We start from the raw sequence: 16,401 nt of genomic DNA on the forward strand, positions 1-16,401 counted from the left end.
CATCTTAATAGAGCCTGTGGGGGGGGGGGGGGGGGGGGATTTCTGTGTCGTAAAAAATCTAAATGTGCACGACACGTGTACACTCATCTACCCTAATACACCCTTCCCGCGTGTAGTGCACGCCTTACGCATGAAGAGGCCCTACAGTTTCCGTCCAACAGGGAAGATCCGAAAATCCACATAAAGATCGTCGCAGAATCGTCTGAGCTTCTGGTTTAAGCCTTACACTCGGCTCCAATCCAGAGGACCGCGATCGGTTCTGAGGATTATGCTTCGAAACGATAGCTCTGCTTCCACTCTGTTGGCGATGCTACTTGTATACACCAAAGCAACCAGCTACATGCAGGAGTCGAAATATAGCCTCTGAACCCAGAAGGCAGGCGTCAGGGGATAACCTTGCAGCCGATATCCACTTTCGGCTTCTGCCCAGAGATGTGCGCACACGCTACTCCTCACCAGTCAGTCAGTGAAGTGTCGACCGGCCAGCACTAGTGAATCGAAGGGCGCTGCGGTCTCTGGATTCCATTCTATCTAGAAGCTTTCAGAGGTTCCAAAGCAGTCGCCTCAGGTGCCCCAAACGCCACCGCAGCCCATGGTAGCAGCCAGAAACCTATCTATTAGGTCAACACAACTTACAGCTGTTTACAGTTATCAATTCCACCTGCATCCGTACGCAACAGCTACGCAGTACTTATCCATGTTTATTCAGTATTTGTCCGTACCGCAAGTAATGTAACATTAAGTCAGAAAGTCGCTGGGTGCAACCTAAGTTCTGCAGCTACGTTACTTACAAATATTTTTTTTAAAAATTACTCTCCAAAGTCGCCTCAAGAGAAACTAAAGCACTATATGTACACAAAAAGCTTAGAAAAAGTTAAACAGTTGTGTACTCTGTGAAATACATTGATACAATTGACTTCGTCGCAGTAGTAAGTGAAAAACAGAAACCAAACTAAATACTGTGTTTAAAACGGAAACCTCTGCTACTCAATTATTATTCACTTCATAATGATTGACCCCTGACTTTGAGCCAGTATCCTGGTCACGATGAATTACGAACATCTGTATATTATACCTTGCTGGAAACGTGGAAATGTTTATGCTTTTATTTAGTGTATGAATGTTGTATTTTAGTTGAAACGGGGCGACATACATGGTAATGTTTAAGAAAAACCGTGCTTTTTAGCTTTTTTCGGAGAGTGTCAGCTTAAAGGACGCATAAAAATTACACCGTAATTAGGAGAAAAATTTCCTTTGCACAGTTTAAAGATAAACCTTGTTCTATTGGCGCTTTATTTTTTGATTACTCGTTTCTTCGCTATAATGTCAAACGCTAGACGCTGCGATTCAAATGGTTCAAATGGCTCTAAACCCTATGGGACTTAACATCTGTAGTCATCAGTCCCCTAGACTTAGAACCGTAGCAACAGCACGGTTCCGGACTGATGCGCCTAGAATCGCTCGGCCACAGCGGCCGGCGACGTTACGATGAAGCATGTCTTAGTAGCTATTGCGACGGAGAAGGCACTGCTTGTTAATCTTGATCTTTTGTTGGTTGCATCATATGTCTGTACTAATGAATATTCCTCGTGTTTGATAGTTTAGTTTGTAAAGCAAGTGTGTTAGTAGTTGCAATATCGCGAGTCTATGGTGGAGCGTAGTTGCCATACCAACTGTTGTCATAGCCGCTGTTGTTTTGCGCCATCAGCGAAGAACGACTAAGTAGCATTCCAGTACAGCATTGCCGCGTTCAATTTTTGTTGACAGTAGATATGCTATTGCAGACGTCTGCATGGATTAGCAACTGTTCTCTTGCTATGTCAAGATAGAGGACTCTTTGTGCAGAACTATTTTCAAGTTTATGTACATGACTCGCAGAATTCCTCCAGACACTTCGGGGAAAACTTTTCAGAGCGGAGCGACACAGTTGTAAAGTATCATTTATTTTAAAATTCGTACTTTTTTTCCTACCTTGTTCTGGACAGATATCCAAAGAAGTTCCATGACGCCCAATTCCCAATGCGCTATAGGCAACCACAGACGTGTAATTTCTTTGATCGCTGATCGAAATATACTTTCCAAAAGATGTTCTTGCGCCCTTAATTGTGGCCGTGCGTATTCCAGTAGGCCAACTTTAGTAAACTCCTCAAGATATGGCGTTAGATGGAAGCTCTGTATTATTGCTTTTCCATCCATTAAATAATAGAATCCTTTCTCAGTTTCGTAGATGGATTTCGTGATAATGGATTTTATCATCGTGTGATACGGAGCCTGATCTAAAACAATCGCAGACCTGTTTGGTAATTTTCGAGAACCCTCCTAAACCACTCTTCGTAGTGTCTGGCATTCATTCAGAATGATAATCTGCGCCTCCTTTCTGCCCAAAAAAACAGCCAGCATTTTGCGAGAACCCATCTTCATCTTCGTTCCCCGTGTGGCACATTATAATCCTTTTTCCAGAACCGGACGGTGTTTGAATTCTTCTTGCCAGTTATTCCACTCTTGAACACTTTCTCTGAGATACTCGGATACCTTTTCTATAGCTAAGGGCATCTTTTGTTCCTGTTAACCAAACTTTCGGAATGATTTTTACGGCGCCAACTCTCATCACTGTAATAAACAGTCCATTCAGTGTTGCACAAATGTCTTATTTCCCACAAGAACTTTTTCCTGCTACTTGGTTATTTTCCAACAGCACAGTTTTTTTATTTTTTATCTGAAGTCTAATTTTCGAATAGCACGCTAAAGGTTTGTTTCATTTGTATCAGAAAAATCTTCCACTTCGGCCTTCAACTTTTCCAACACGGCTCCACAATGGAAACTGCTTTTCCACATAGAAGTAGTGGACTTTTGTTCTTTTGACTCCCTGTTTAAACTCGTAAGGAACTTCGTATTGTAATCAGAATAACACTGGCACTGCAATATCGTAATACAAACTTCTGTCACCAGAGCTCTGTTTTGGTGATAAAAAAACATGAAGTTTCGTTATAGTCTCTCAGAATTCGCTTTACTGTACTTTCACTACCGAGACATTCAGAAGTTCTCTTTTTACTAGCTGTGATACGGAACTGCTCGCGCCCTGTTCTTTTTCGGCCTGAAAGTAAGTACACTAACTGACCACTAGTGTCGCTTCACAATTCCGTAAATGAAGCATGGTTTCACTCAAGTACAAGGCAGCTAATTATGTTACGAACGCTGTCTCTGACGAATACACAACGACGAATGGGTGTAAGATTGTTTCCTATATGAGGGGAAGTCGCGATGTGAAATCTGCAAAAACGAATAATGAACTGTGAAGTGAAAATACTGTTGAAGTGAAAATACTGTTCAGAGATCCAACAACATAGCACACGCGAGCACGCGGTACATAGAAACGCAAACGAATTAAATGTGTTACGTTAGCGTTTTATGTAGATTTACGTGCATAAAAATATGGAGCTGTGAAATGCAATAACAGAACTTGCATTTTCACTTTTCGTCTCGTTAATATGTATCACCATTAGGTAATCGCAGCAGTCTATGAGCACCATTATTAGGACAAAACGACTATCTGTAAAGCAACGACATTATCTTCTAGAAGTTGAGTATGGTTGTATTTTTAAACTGCGCAAAGGAAATTTTTCTCCTCATTGTGGTCTGACTTCTGTGAGTCCTCAAATTTGACACTCGCCAAAAAATGGTCGAAAAACCACGCTTTCTCTTAAATATTATTGCATATGCAGCCCCCCTTTCAACTAAAATTTAATATTCATACACCAAATAAAAGCAGACATCTCCACGATTCCGGCGAGGTCACATTGATGTTCGCTATGCAATGTGACCAGAATATGAGTTCCAAGTCAGGGGTCAGTCATAATTAAATGGATTGGGCACGTTCGCTCAGCTCCTCGTCAGGGCTCTCTCTCTGTATTGGGCAACATTAGGTAGAACTTCTAGGTAGTATGTTAGTGGCTACGTGCCAGTTGTACCAAACGAAAATTCTATCCTAGTTGTTTGTGATACAAACTCTTGCGCCTTTGGTTACCATGGTCGCTATGATGTTCGCTAATTCCTGTAACTTTTATAAAATTCTGGAAGTGATTAAATCTGTTCGTAGAAAGGGCTAAAACATTCTCAGGCATGCGGACTATCTTGCCGTTTGTTATTATTACAAGCCATATGAACTGGTAAAAGTTCCATGAATTTAACTATTACGTGTAAGAAACCAAATAAAGTAATTATAAACGCCGATCGTACGAACAAGAGAGTATGATGTGACGTGGTGTGTGTACACTGCACACACACATCATTTGTATCTTCAGTATACAACTGACTCTCTGGTTTCGAAGGTACACTCGTATTTTGATCACTCGTTTTCTCATTCAGTGATATAGGTATCAGTGAATGAAGATATTTAGCTTTTTTTGTAAGATGAACCAACGTCAGCTTTAAGCTCCGCACGAGAGAGCAGCTGTGAATCGATCGGCTAGTGGGGATCGGCGAGCGAGTGCAATTTGACCCTAGATAGTTGGACAGAAAGCCGTGAGAGACATCTGAGAACATCAGAACCAAATACTTTTTGTTTTCGTCAGGGTATGGAAAATGCAAAATGTAGTGATGCAACGACGAAACGAATTAGCAGCACCAGCGTTAAAAATAATTGCACTTGGCCAGCTGATTTTTAGTCAGCTGAACTTGACAGGTAAAGTTGGTGACAAATTGTTTCAAACAGTAGAGCCTCACCACAGTTTTGAGTCTATTGCATCCATTTGGAGTAAGTCTTCAGATGAGTCAGTGATCTCGGTGTGCTCTGTACAGCAATATATAAAATCTTAAACTCGAGATCTGGCGGAATCAAATTAAGCAAAAAAAACCTAGTTTTCTTCGAAAATCCCAAAATACAACAGGTCTCTTTTCAAAGTTTTCAAGCGTCTTTTGCACTGGCGCATCGTCAGCTTCCAACCTTGCCTACAGCTTATACTGTCGGAACTATTATTCTTAAAGATGAATTCTATTTGCTCTTAGTGTCCTCTTATCGGTAAATTTATCTTAGCAAAGTCATAGCTATTTGCTAAAACTTCGATACGCGGCTCCTATTAGCTAAGCGGGGTGGCGCTGTGGTTAAGGCACTGGACATCTTTTCAGAGAGAGAGAGGTTAAGTCAGATCATGCCATTAAGATTTAGATTTTTCATGGTTTTAGATAGTACCGGGAAAGTTCCCTTGAAATGGAAATAACGGATTTTCTTTCCCATCCACGTTGAATCTGATTTAGCGTCTTCCTACTGGGAACTGAAGTACTGTGCAATTAATTTACATCTGCATCGCAAGAGAAACCCCAATATCTTTTTTTGTGACTTGGTTGAATGAATTTGTCATATTTTAAGAGTTTAAGTCCGAATACCAAACTAGAAAAAGGACTGAAGCCTTACTAAATAGAAGAGATGGTCAGGTTCTCAAATGTACGAAACTGCGATGACAGGGCGAAATTTCACGTTCGAAGTTCGAGAGGATGAAAATCATTTTATCAACATACTAATTTTATTTTGGTGTGCGTGAGAACTATTCTCATTTTATGTAAATAACTTCTGTAGATTATTAATAAAGAAGTTAATAGCTGAGCAACTGCTGCAAGCCTTAGGTATCATATACGCTAATGGAGGAGGTATCATAATTAAACCGGGATATATTATTGCAGATGTGTCACATAATAACCTTGCTTTGAGCGGAGACGATTAAGGACTGACTGTTGTTGTTTAATGTCTTCCTGCAGGTTACTACGTCTCGTCATCAGAAAGGTTTTGGATGTATGCAGTGGCATCTAGTGAAGATGGGATGAACAGCTAGTGCATTTCCGACTTTGTCGATGACTCGTACCTTTGTTGGCAAAGCACTTTCGAAGAGATGTTAAAACTAAATAATGTGAAATCTTAAGCATTCGACACTAGATTGAAGCGGAAGATGATGTACCTGCATTGAAATATAGAAAAAAGCCAACGATTTTGAATTACTCGTACCAGAAATTTAGGGATTGTAGAGGTCTGTAGGAACATGATCATCAAAGCTAATGTCCATTTATAAAGTTATGAACTGTATAATCACTGCTCCGTGTTAACACGAAAATGCACTTTTATACCTTTAATCTGAAATCATAAATGGTTTCTGTTTATTAACAATAGAAAAAACTAAATTCCATCTCACGACGTTGCAGTTATGGGCTGAAGAAGCAAATTGAAAATGTAGAGATTGCAGTTTCCAAATTGGTTGGATCTGTGGAACAATGTGAACCAAACATCCGTGGACTACACAGTTAGTAGGAGGCAGTAGCCTAACAGATTCCTCCCAAGCATCACTGTACGCGCTCTCTGAGCAGAAAGGTCACGCTATGATAAACGCATACTCGGATACCTAGCGTTCTGCTCGTTACCTCCCCCCCCCCCCCCCCACTCCAAAACCCTTTGAGGTCAATAAGGCGTACTGCCACATGATGTTTCCACTTCGTTGGAAGGCTCTTTATGACTTCAACTCACTGCTAAGAGTACGTGTTCTGCAAATGTGGTTGGTTGGGCCTACGTTTATACCACACTAGTCAGTTTTATTATCTTATGTCATAGGTTGATCCCGTAGTATACTTGAAGAAGCGGCTCAATTGTAGTTTTGCGGCATCACGGTAATATGAATTGTAGTTTTGCGGCATCACGGTAATATACCCGGCATGCTAATTGTCTAATGGGCATTGGTCACCCCGATGCGGTTTGTACTGTTGTCCAGTCGTTAGCTCGTCGCGTAATATAGGCTTTCAACGTAGGGGAAAGTGGCGGTCTAGACAATCCCTGGGATAGGGTAACCGGAGACCTGTGAACGCCTGGAAGAGATCACAGCAGCAAGCGTTCGAGACGACCTGACTCATCAAGGCTATGCCATATAAGTTGAAACTAATTCATCTCACTTATAAGCTACTTTGCAATTCCTTTCTAAATGTATTATGCTCTTCTTAACTGGAGAGCATTGCATGTGCTGTGTTTTTCTCGTTATATGGTTGGAAGTATAGCGGCAAGGAATGATGAAGACGTGGTCATTGGATTGTTTTCGATGTTCATCGGCGTATGGAATTTAAGAAACCAGTCCCCTTCCCAGACAATTGAGTTTTTACGTAGTATATGCTTTCACTTTCAGCGGCATCACATCCTTTAAACATTGACCTAATGGGAATTCCATCGGACCGACTGCACCACTTAGTTCAATTAACTCTGCGTTAGCCATTCTATTTTCCTTGAAACCAGTTCAGTTTGATTCGTATATGTCAAAAGGGAACGAGTGATAATCGCTGTAAAGCGTAACAGGTCGCGGCGTGGTGACTGAAAATTGGGTTACTCAAGAGTGAACTATAAAGGACGGGGTTTGGAAGGCGTGTGCGCATGACGGGTGCGGCCGTGGCCTTGCTACACGTGACGGCGTCTGGCGAGCTTGGGGTCGGCGCCGCTAGGTAGTGCTGCCGTTGTGGGAGGGCGGGGACAAACGGCTAGCAGGCCAGGTCTTTGGGTCCACCCCGCACGCCCTGCCTGCGCCTGCAATCAATATCCTAAGTGCTCACTCAAAGAAACCAACACGTCGCCTATCCCAGTGAATGCATTCGCGAGTGCAGAGCCAGATTAAGTAACAGAGCACTGTGAGAAATTTCCATTTTTGGTCCCGTTTCCAGTTAATGGGTGCAAATTATTCAGATCTTTTCTTTCTTCAGTCTTACCTTCCCCATGTCTCATTACTTTGTATCGTCAGAAGCAATAACCATTTTTACTTTACATTTGTTTTATCATGTTTACACGTCCCCCACTGCAAAGTATTCAAATGGTTCTGAGCACTATGGGTCTTAACAGCTATGGTCATCAGTCCCCTAGAACGTAGAACTACCTAAAACTAACCAACCTAAGGACATCACACACATCCACGCCCGAGGCAGGATTCGAACCTGCGACCGTACAGTCGCGCGGTTCCGGACTGCGCGCCTAGAACCGCGAGACCACCGCGGCCGGCTGCAAAGTATTAACGAAGATCCGAGTATGCGGATCAGTTTCTCAGATACGTTGACTTGAAGTAATAGCAGTTATAATGGACATAGTGTGTTCATCAGAGATAAGGATATCGTCAGGAGTACCCCAGAGAAGTGTTAATAGGACCGCTCTTAGTATCTATATACATAAATTATCTGAAGGGCAGGGTGAGCAGCAATCTACAGCTGTTCGCCAATGACACTGTGGCATACGGGAACGTGTCGTTGAGTGTCTATTGGATACAAACTGAAGCTTACAACCGGCAATTTAATCAAACACCTCACTAATCGATTCAGCCTATTTATCTCGTCACGGTTTTCATACGGCTATCGCTATTAATAAACCTTTTTCATAAATACAAAGCATTTTCCATCGTCAAGGACTGTTTATAATGTCATTCACGTCATAGCTTGTTTGTTTTAGTTGTAAATATTTATCATGTATTGTTGTTCTTCCGACATGTTCCACATCCTGGAGGACCTCCTCACTACGGATCAATTGGAATGAAAGTAAATCTAATCTAAACGAAGTACTACGTTTGTAGCAACCAGGTATCATTGATATCACTCATTCATTCACATACCATAACTCGATGACTTGTGTAAGATGTTGACATCACAGCAAACAGTATGCTTATGAGTCCACTGGTAAAATTTTCCTACTCGTTTCATTCACGAGTTTTTGGGGAACTCCACTGCTGTTCGCCACGTGAAGTGTCTGCCTTTCGCTTCTTCGTCAGATCTCATTTACTTCTTCGAACGAATGTTTTTGTATGCCGCCATATATTTTCTTACTGCATTTAGTAACAAACCTCTAATAGGGTACTAAAAACACCTCTTCCGAAAGTAATCTTGAACGGGTGATTAGTCAACCCATTTGCGATGTAGTGAATTAAACCTGCTGGCAACAATAATTTATGTAATTCTATCAGTTCGCTTGAAAAAATACAGTCGTTTGCTATTACGTGTTAATATTATCGAATATAGTTAAAACTGGAGTATACCATTGTTTTATACATACTTAGATTTACAAATGTATTTAATTGATCTATTAGTGTTATGTATCGTACTCGGAAGTTTTCAGTAACTCAGAGTGTGGGCGAAATCGATGCCCAAGAATTCTACAGCACCATTCATCGTTAGTTGAACAAAAAGTTGATAAAAGCAGTGACACAATTACATTTAACTAGTGTGACCACAATCCGATTACAAACGACACGAACAGCCAACAAAATAAAGATGTGGCTCTAGGGAGAATGATGGAAAGAGTCAATGGTGTAAATGCAAAAGTGTTGCAGACCTCGTATTTCGTAATTTTGCTTTGTAGTTGACAGTGAGGAACGAAAACGAACTTCTATGTTTCAAATCGGTCAATATATAAAAAAATAGTGTGCCTGGGTTTTCAACAATCATGATGGCACCGAAACAGATTATGATAAAATTGAGGCTGGAATACTCAGTTTAGTTTTAGGAAATTACTGTCTCGTAGTAGAGCGCACACACACGCACGCACACACACACGCACACACACACACACGCACGCACACACGCACGCACACACGCACACACGCACGCACGCACGCACGCACGCACGCACGCACGCACGCACACACACACACACGCACACACACACACACACACACACACACACACACACACACACAACCTTAACACTGTAGTTCTACATTGGTAATAGTAGGCCTATACTTGCCAGTGAGCGAAGACAACTTGTCCTGTGAACTGATGCCTCAACCAGTTTAGAGAGGCAGAAGTTTTTATCGTACAACTGATGAGATTGTGCGTCATGCTGGGATGACAGTTCATTTTTCCCGTACAATATGTCAGTGACTGAAGAAATTTTAGTCTTCCAGGAATGGGAGTGGCCTAATGTGTGCTCACTTCCTATAGTTCTACAGGAATTTGAGATATTATTGATGCCGAGCTGCTATTTGTACCATAGTTTGATTTCCAGCACCAGGATACCCAAAACTATAAAGCACGAAGAAAAACTTTCGAAATCACAATATTTTGGGACATCACCACAAAATGACGAAATATTTTTCTTCAGTTCACTGCTTGTAAACAAGGGTCCATGTCTCTGACGTCACACAATAATGTAGAGTATTGTTGATCCGTCCATTCCCAAGTGGAACTGGAGTCTGTGTTACATGAAACTTGAAGGACGGACAAGGAGGCGGATTCCTCCGATAATGAGATCTTACGAGAGAGAGAGCACAAGCTCAGACGAGGGAGGAATGGGTAAGGAACTGGTGTTCTTTTGAAAGGAACCAGCCCAGCATTTGAAACTGTGGTAAAGCTAAATCTGAATAGCTTGCTTGAGATCTGGACTGAAGCCCTCTCATGTTTTTTTTTTTTTTTTAATATGTAAAAATCTGCCAACCGGTTGCATAGGTTTTCTATCAGAAGTCTGATGAAGACACCCTTAGAGGTGACGAAACCTGGTCAAGGTATATAGAAAACCTATGGAACAGGTTGGCAGATTTTTACATATTTTTCAAATTTGTGTATACGGTTGCTGCAAACGTCAACCATGTTCAAAGTTGTGACACCACCAGGTCCTGCTGCGTAGGCAGAGGCTCGGGTAGCCACTGGGCTGAAGTCACAGTTGATGCACTTCGTCCCTACCGTAATGTGGTGCACAGCAGGAAATGCTATGATTGGAAGATCACTTGCCTAAAGTCGGAAACTTTTCACGCCTTTAGTAACAATCGGAATAATTCTATGAAGAAGGCATCATGAGGTATTTGCATATTAGTACGACTTTCAGTTCTTAGCAGAAACGACCGCTGAAAAACATACTTGAGGGTATAAATACTAGAATCCAACTGTCTACCTCGCTAACAATTTGCAACTTTACCTCACGCCAGGTAGAGACGTATCTTATCAAGAACCGGAAGAACTATTCCATCAGTTAACCCTCCCAGTTATCCTGCCGGGTGAGTTCCGTAAAAAGAATGCAAGCAGTAGAGAGCAAATAGTCGAGCGACACCTTTTGGGTTTTAACCTTTGTCTAATAAATATAAGGGCTCCAACCCACTTTAACGCCATCTAAAGCACCTTTTCTGCAATTGACTTACTGCTCTGCAGTCGAATTCTCGCATCTATAACAAAGTAGCATGTGATTGTGCCGCAGTAACCGTTGCCGGTAATGTTATCGACACCACAATCGAGACCTACCTAGTTGGGAAGTTTACTACTTTGAAACTTGAGTCACAATACACCAAGAAAAAACACATTGATGAGATAATGCAAGAAGCAACGAATCTGATTACATATACTTTCTTCCGCACCATCCCGATGCAAGTCTCAACCACGGTGGTTTCAAGAAATTATTGAATCTGTCACAAACACATGATGAACTTTTCATTAACAAAGAAAATATCCCTCCGTTGATAATCTAACTTTATCAAAATGACTACGAGCAAAAGCACATTATTTCAGTAACCAGCAGTGGAAGCAGCAGTGGCGGGAAAAGTAGAGTTCTTCACTGAATGGGTCTACAACAGATGCCGAGGCGTGGGCAAATCTGTGACGTTCAACGGATATTCTTTCCTAGCTTGAATGACAGGAGTTTCACATTCTTTCTTTTAACTTTGACGTAGAGCGACCTATAATGCACTTTTACAAACTTTGAATTCAGCAGTCTACTAGTACAATGCAAAGGCCCAGATACCACACACAAACAAATGCTTCACTAGCTTAATGACTACAGCAAAAAAAAAAATCTTTGTCTAGACACATTAGTGTGACCACCTGTCCAATAGCCTGAATAATCACCTTTTGCATCGCAGACCTCTTTGAGACGTGCAGGAAGAATGTCAATGAGGTTCTGGAATGTACCGAAAGGGATGTGGAACCATGCCGATTCCAGTGCCGTGGCCTTTTGCGCTGGGTTTCTCAGTCAAGGATCCATGGCGCGTGCAACCCGATGGATGTGGTCCCACATATTCTCGATTGGGTTTTAATCCAGGGGGGTTTTTCGCTAGGGGAGTGCGCTAAACTCATCCTAGCGCTCTTAGAACTACGCAAGTACATTGTCTGCTGTGTGACAATTTGCACTGGCCTGCATGCAGGGGTGGACATGGCCGACTATTGTTGCGTGGTGTTTGCTTTGAGGCGTCACACGCCTTGCATGCCAACATGCCAACGGCCATCTGTCCGATGTAGCATTAAGTGTGGTCCATATTAAAAGGCCACCTGTCGCCACTCAGTGGACATCTAATTGCGGTATTGGCATGCAGATTTTCCAAGCTTCTTTGCCGATGAGCAGTAATCAGCATCGGCGCGTAAACAATGCGCGCGCTGAATAGGTCTATACACAGCAACTTCAACTGACGCTCAACAATTGCACGTCTATTTACCCTTACATATCTCTGCAGCTGTCGTTCACCCCTGTCATCTACGGTTCGTTGTGAATCACAGTTGCCTCGGCGCCGGTTTTAGATAGCGCTACTTTGCAGTGCACGATATACTTTAACCACGATGACATGCGAACAGTTTTCAAACTGAGCCATTTCGGAAGCGCTTCCACTTTGGCCCGGAAGCCAGTGATCATGCCCGTTTGGATGTCAGACAAATCACAGTGTTTCCGCATTACGAGAACGACTGCGCTGGTTCCCGCGTCTTCCCTCCCTCCCCGCCTGATACGCTTTATGTACCCTGCGCTACTGGTGCTGCCACCTGCCGTATTGTAGTGGTTATTGGACGCTGGTAGTCACATTATTCAGTCTGGCCATGTACCTTAATGATGTTTGGCAAAAGACAGTTTTTCCCACCCAATGGACAGACAGTATTGAATAACACAACTACATATCGATCATTTTTATGGCGATGCTATGAAAACTCCTAGACCAGGCGGTCAATCACACACTTCGTTGATTCCTGAAAAAAGAAATTTGCTTTTACCTTTCCATTGCGGATTTTGGAGTCCCAGATCAACAACCAATTACCTTCTAGGACTCTGAAGTCTACTGTTTGGGATGCCTTCGCCATTAGATACTTTGTACCTGTTTTTCTCAACTTATACATGTAACGACACCTAATCTTAGCTGTCCTACATAGGTGGGACTTCCGAGGCAACATTACAACTTTTATTAAACGTGTCTTATTGCATTGGCATTTCAGAATCACGGTTGGTATGGACGTTAACAACATGTAGAGGAAAATTGGTTTCACAGGGTTAAGTTTTTAAAGCTACCTTGTTGCTGTTGTCATAAATGGAACTGGTGTCATCACTGGATAAAAAGATGTCACACGACAAAAAGATGTCACACTATTCACCGGAGAGAGACATCCTGAATTTTGAGTGCATAAACTCATCAGTAAGCAGTGACCAATGGCAGACTGCTTCCATTACTAGTTATTCAGAGGATGCAAGTCTAACAAAAGAGGCAAACTGCAATTTTGTTTTAAGAGATTTTGCAGCGTACAGTGGTTCGGATTAGGATGAAGAGCTGAAGTTAGTCCAATAAAAGGCTAGTTTCAGGAGAGCAATGTATTTATCCAGGAGCTTATTTACTTCTCGTGCGTTACCCAAAAGCCATGTAAGACACTGAATCAAAAAGTAACTTACACTTCCATTTATTAAACCACTTATACGTAGGCAACACAGATGTGACAACATACATTGTAAGTTCACTTTTCCACGTAGTCCCCAAGAGACTGTAAACATTTCTCGGAATGGGTAACCAACTTTTCGATACCGGATGTGTAGAAATCACCTCCAGCACTATGTAACCATCTGGATACAGCTGCTTTCACCTCCTCATAGTTTCGGAATCATTGTCTGCTGAGATCCTCTTTCATATTGCTGAAAATATGATAGTAGCATGACCCTATATCTGGACAGTATGGATGATGTTGCCATATATGCCACTTGAATCACTGCAGTAGTAATGACTTTTGGTTGGCCGGTTGCAGTGTTGCCTCATCGTGCAACAAAATCACACTGGCACAAAGTTTTCCGCAATGCTTTTCTTTAATTGCCTATGCAACTGGTGCCTTGTTCGACAATGCAAAGCAGAGTTGATTGACATGCCTTCCAGCATAAATTCCATGTCAAAGAACATGGTCGCAATCGCTTTTTGTGCTGAAGGTTGGACCTTGTCTTTTATTGTGGTGTTAGGGTGCGCACCCATTCCATCGATATTATCTTTGTTTTGGCAGTGAGGTGGTGGGCCCACATTTCATCCCCTGTGATGATTTACCACTGAAACTCGTTGTCCTGCACAGAATACTGTTCCAAACATGCCAATGGCGATTAGATGTGGTATCCTTTGGAACTTTGGTGTGCAGCTATTTGTCCCATCTGGTACACATTTTAAGACACCGAAGGCACTGTTGAAAAGTGGAGAACACACTGCCATACAAAATGTTCAGCATGCTGGAAATTTCCTGCAGTATTATGCACTGATCCTCTCTAATTATCACACACACGAGGTCAACATTTGCACTGTTGCTGGACGTTGTGGACGGGTCTTTGCGATATTTTGTCCGTGAGATCTGTGCATCTGACATCAAATTGCTTAAATCATTTTGCAATACGTGGAAGAGGTATCCCTCGCTCACCATATACTGCAGTGGTTTATAATTAATGTCCATACAATGTTGCGCCGCCCCCCCCCCCCCCTCCGCCACACACACACACACACACACACACACACACACACACACCTACACCTCCGTTTTGAGATGAACATCCCGTTGACACTCCATTGAGGCTAGCCCACTCTGCACACACAACATGGTGGGATACCACACCACCTGTTGTATTGGACGTGTCAGCAGAACTGTCATGTGCTGCATATTGGCCACGGTCACGATATACAGGGTGCTCCCGCGGTGAGCTAGTGTACCTTAATTTTTGAATTCATCCTTGTAGTTCACCTCATTAACTGTAGGAATAGTGTTGCCCTTAAAAATCTGAGCATTACCCAAGATACAACACGGGAATATTATTACAATCATAAAACTCGCTTCCATACATTATTTTCATGATGGCCAGTTTGCAAGTACATTACATGAAGTTGCTCCCTCCCCCCTTTTCCCGTATGTAAAATTAATTGCAGGTCAGGAAAAAAATAATAGTTGGATTTGTTTACCTATTGTTGCATTCCTTTATTGTTGCAGTTTTAATTGTACTTATGTACATATTGACTATAAATAATAATAATAATAATAATGAACCTTGTTAATGTATGCCATTCTTTCTTTTGCAGATGTCCCTTCATCAGAACAAGAGGAACTCTTTATTCGCAAATTACGCCAGTGTTGTGTGGCATTTGACTTTATGGATCCTGTGGCCGACCTGAAAGGGAAAGAGATAAAGCGAGCAACCCTCAATGAACTTGTTGACTATATCACTGCTGGTCGGGGTGTCCTCACAGAACCAGTATACCCAGAGATTATAAAGATGGTATGAATAGTGTAGAATAAAAAACAATTGCAACTTAATTTCGAGTTATGAATAGAGTTAAAGAGCTACAAATATGTTTTTCACATTTGTTTGTTCTTCTTAATTTTTAAGTAGCCCTGCTACCTGTTACATTTTTATTTCAGAGATCCTAAATGTTGTTCAGTCGTGAACTTCTTGATATTGACACAAATCGCCATCATACTTGTCATCATTGTTAAATTTCACATCAGTTTACGTCTCAGGTGTACATTGGGTGGCACCTCTCATTGCTTTTGTACATGTATATTTCAGCATTAGTATGTTGTTTATTTCAGAGCCACTGTTTCATCAGCTATCAAGGGAAAGTACAAAAGCTAAGGGAAAAAAAGATTTATTGAACTTCTACCACTTCTAATTCTTCCATTTCCTGGTAAAACTTTCGTTCTGATTCATTCTACATATTTTCTTTTGTGGCGGCGTTCGTAGCGACAAACAATTCGCTGTAGAAACGGCTTACGAAGTCACCGCCACACTTTGAATAGCGGGCCGACCGGTCCGCTGGAACAGTGAACAGAAAGATGAAAACCCAAACACTCTGATTAAATAAAAGTCGGTACTTAATCTTTATTAACGAAGATACAGAAATCTGTCTAGTTCGAGTCGGAGCGGCTAGGTCAGCGTCGGCTGACGACAAACAACTACTCTGCTGCGATGAACACACAACTGACTAGCAAGTACACAATTCGGTGGCGAGTATACAACTGAGCGGCGAATACAGAACTGTCCTAGCGCTCGCGACTCCAGCGCTTAAGAAGCCAGAAGCCAGCGGTGGCGCGCGCAGACTTCCGGCGATTTCCTGTCTCGCTGGCGCTGCTTATGCGGACGGCGTCCGGACTTTGATGCTGCCAACCTTTTGGCAGCGGGCTCGGGTGGCATTACTGGCTAGGATATAACATTTT

At 42.1% G+C, this 16,401-nt stretch overlaps 1 protein-coding gene across 2 annotated transcripts in view; it reads left to right on the forward strand.

Annotated features, from left to right (window-relative positions):
* Nucleotides 1–16,401, forward strand: part of LOC124785919 (serine/threonine-protein phosphatase 2A 56 kDa regulatory subunit epsilon isoform) — a 277,259-nt gene that overhangs the window by 140,214 nt on the left and 120,644 nt on the right. For both annotated transcript variants that reach the window (XM_047254221.1, XM_047254220.1), the window contains exon 2: nucleotides 15,267–15,463. In XM_047254221.1, coding sequence (XP_047110177.1) covers nucleotides 15,267–15,463 — 197 coding nt within the window. The remainder of the gene's footprint in view (nucleotides 1–15,266; nucleotides 15,464–16,401) is intronic.

This window comes from Schistocerca piceifrons, chromosome 1 (assembly GCF_021461385.2).
Source record: "Schistocerca piceifrons isolate TAMUIC-IGC-003096 chromosome 1, iqSchPice1.1, whole genome shotgun sequence".
Classification (NCBI taxonomy): Eukaryota; Metazoa; Arthropoda; class Insecta; order Orthoptera; family Acrididae; genus Schistocerca; species Schistocerca piceifrons.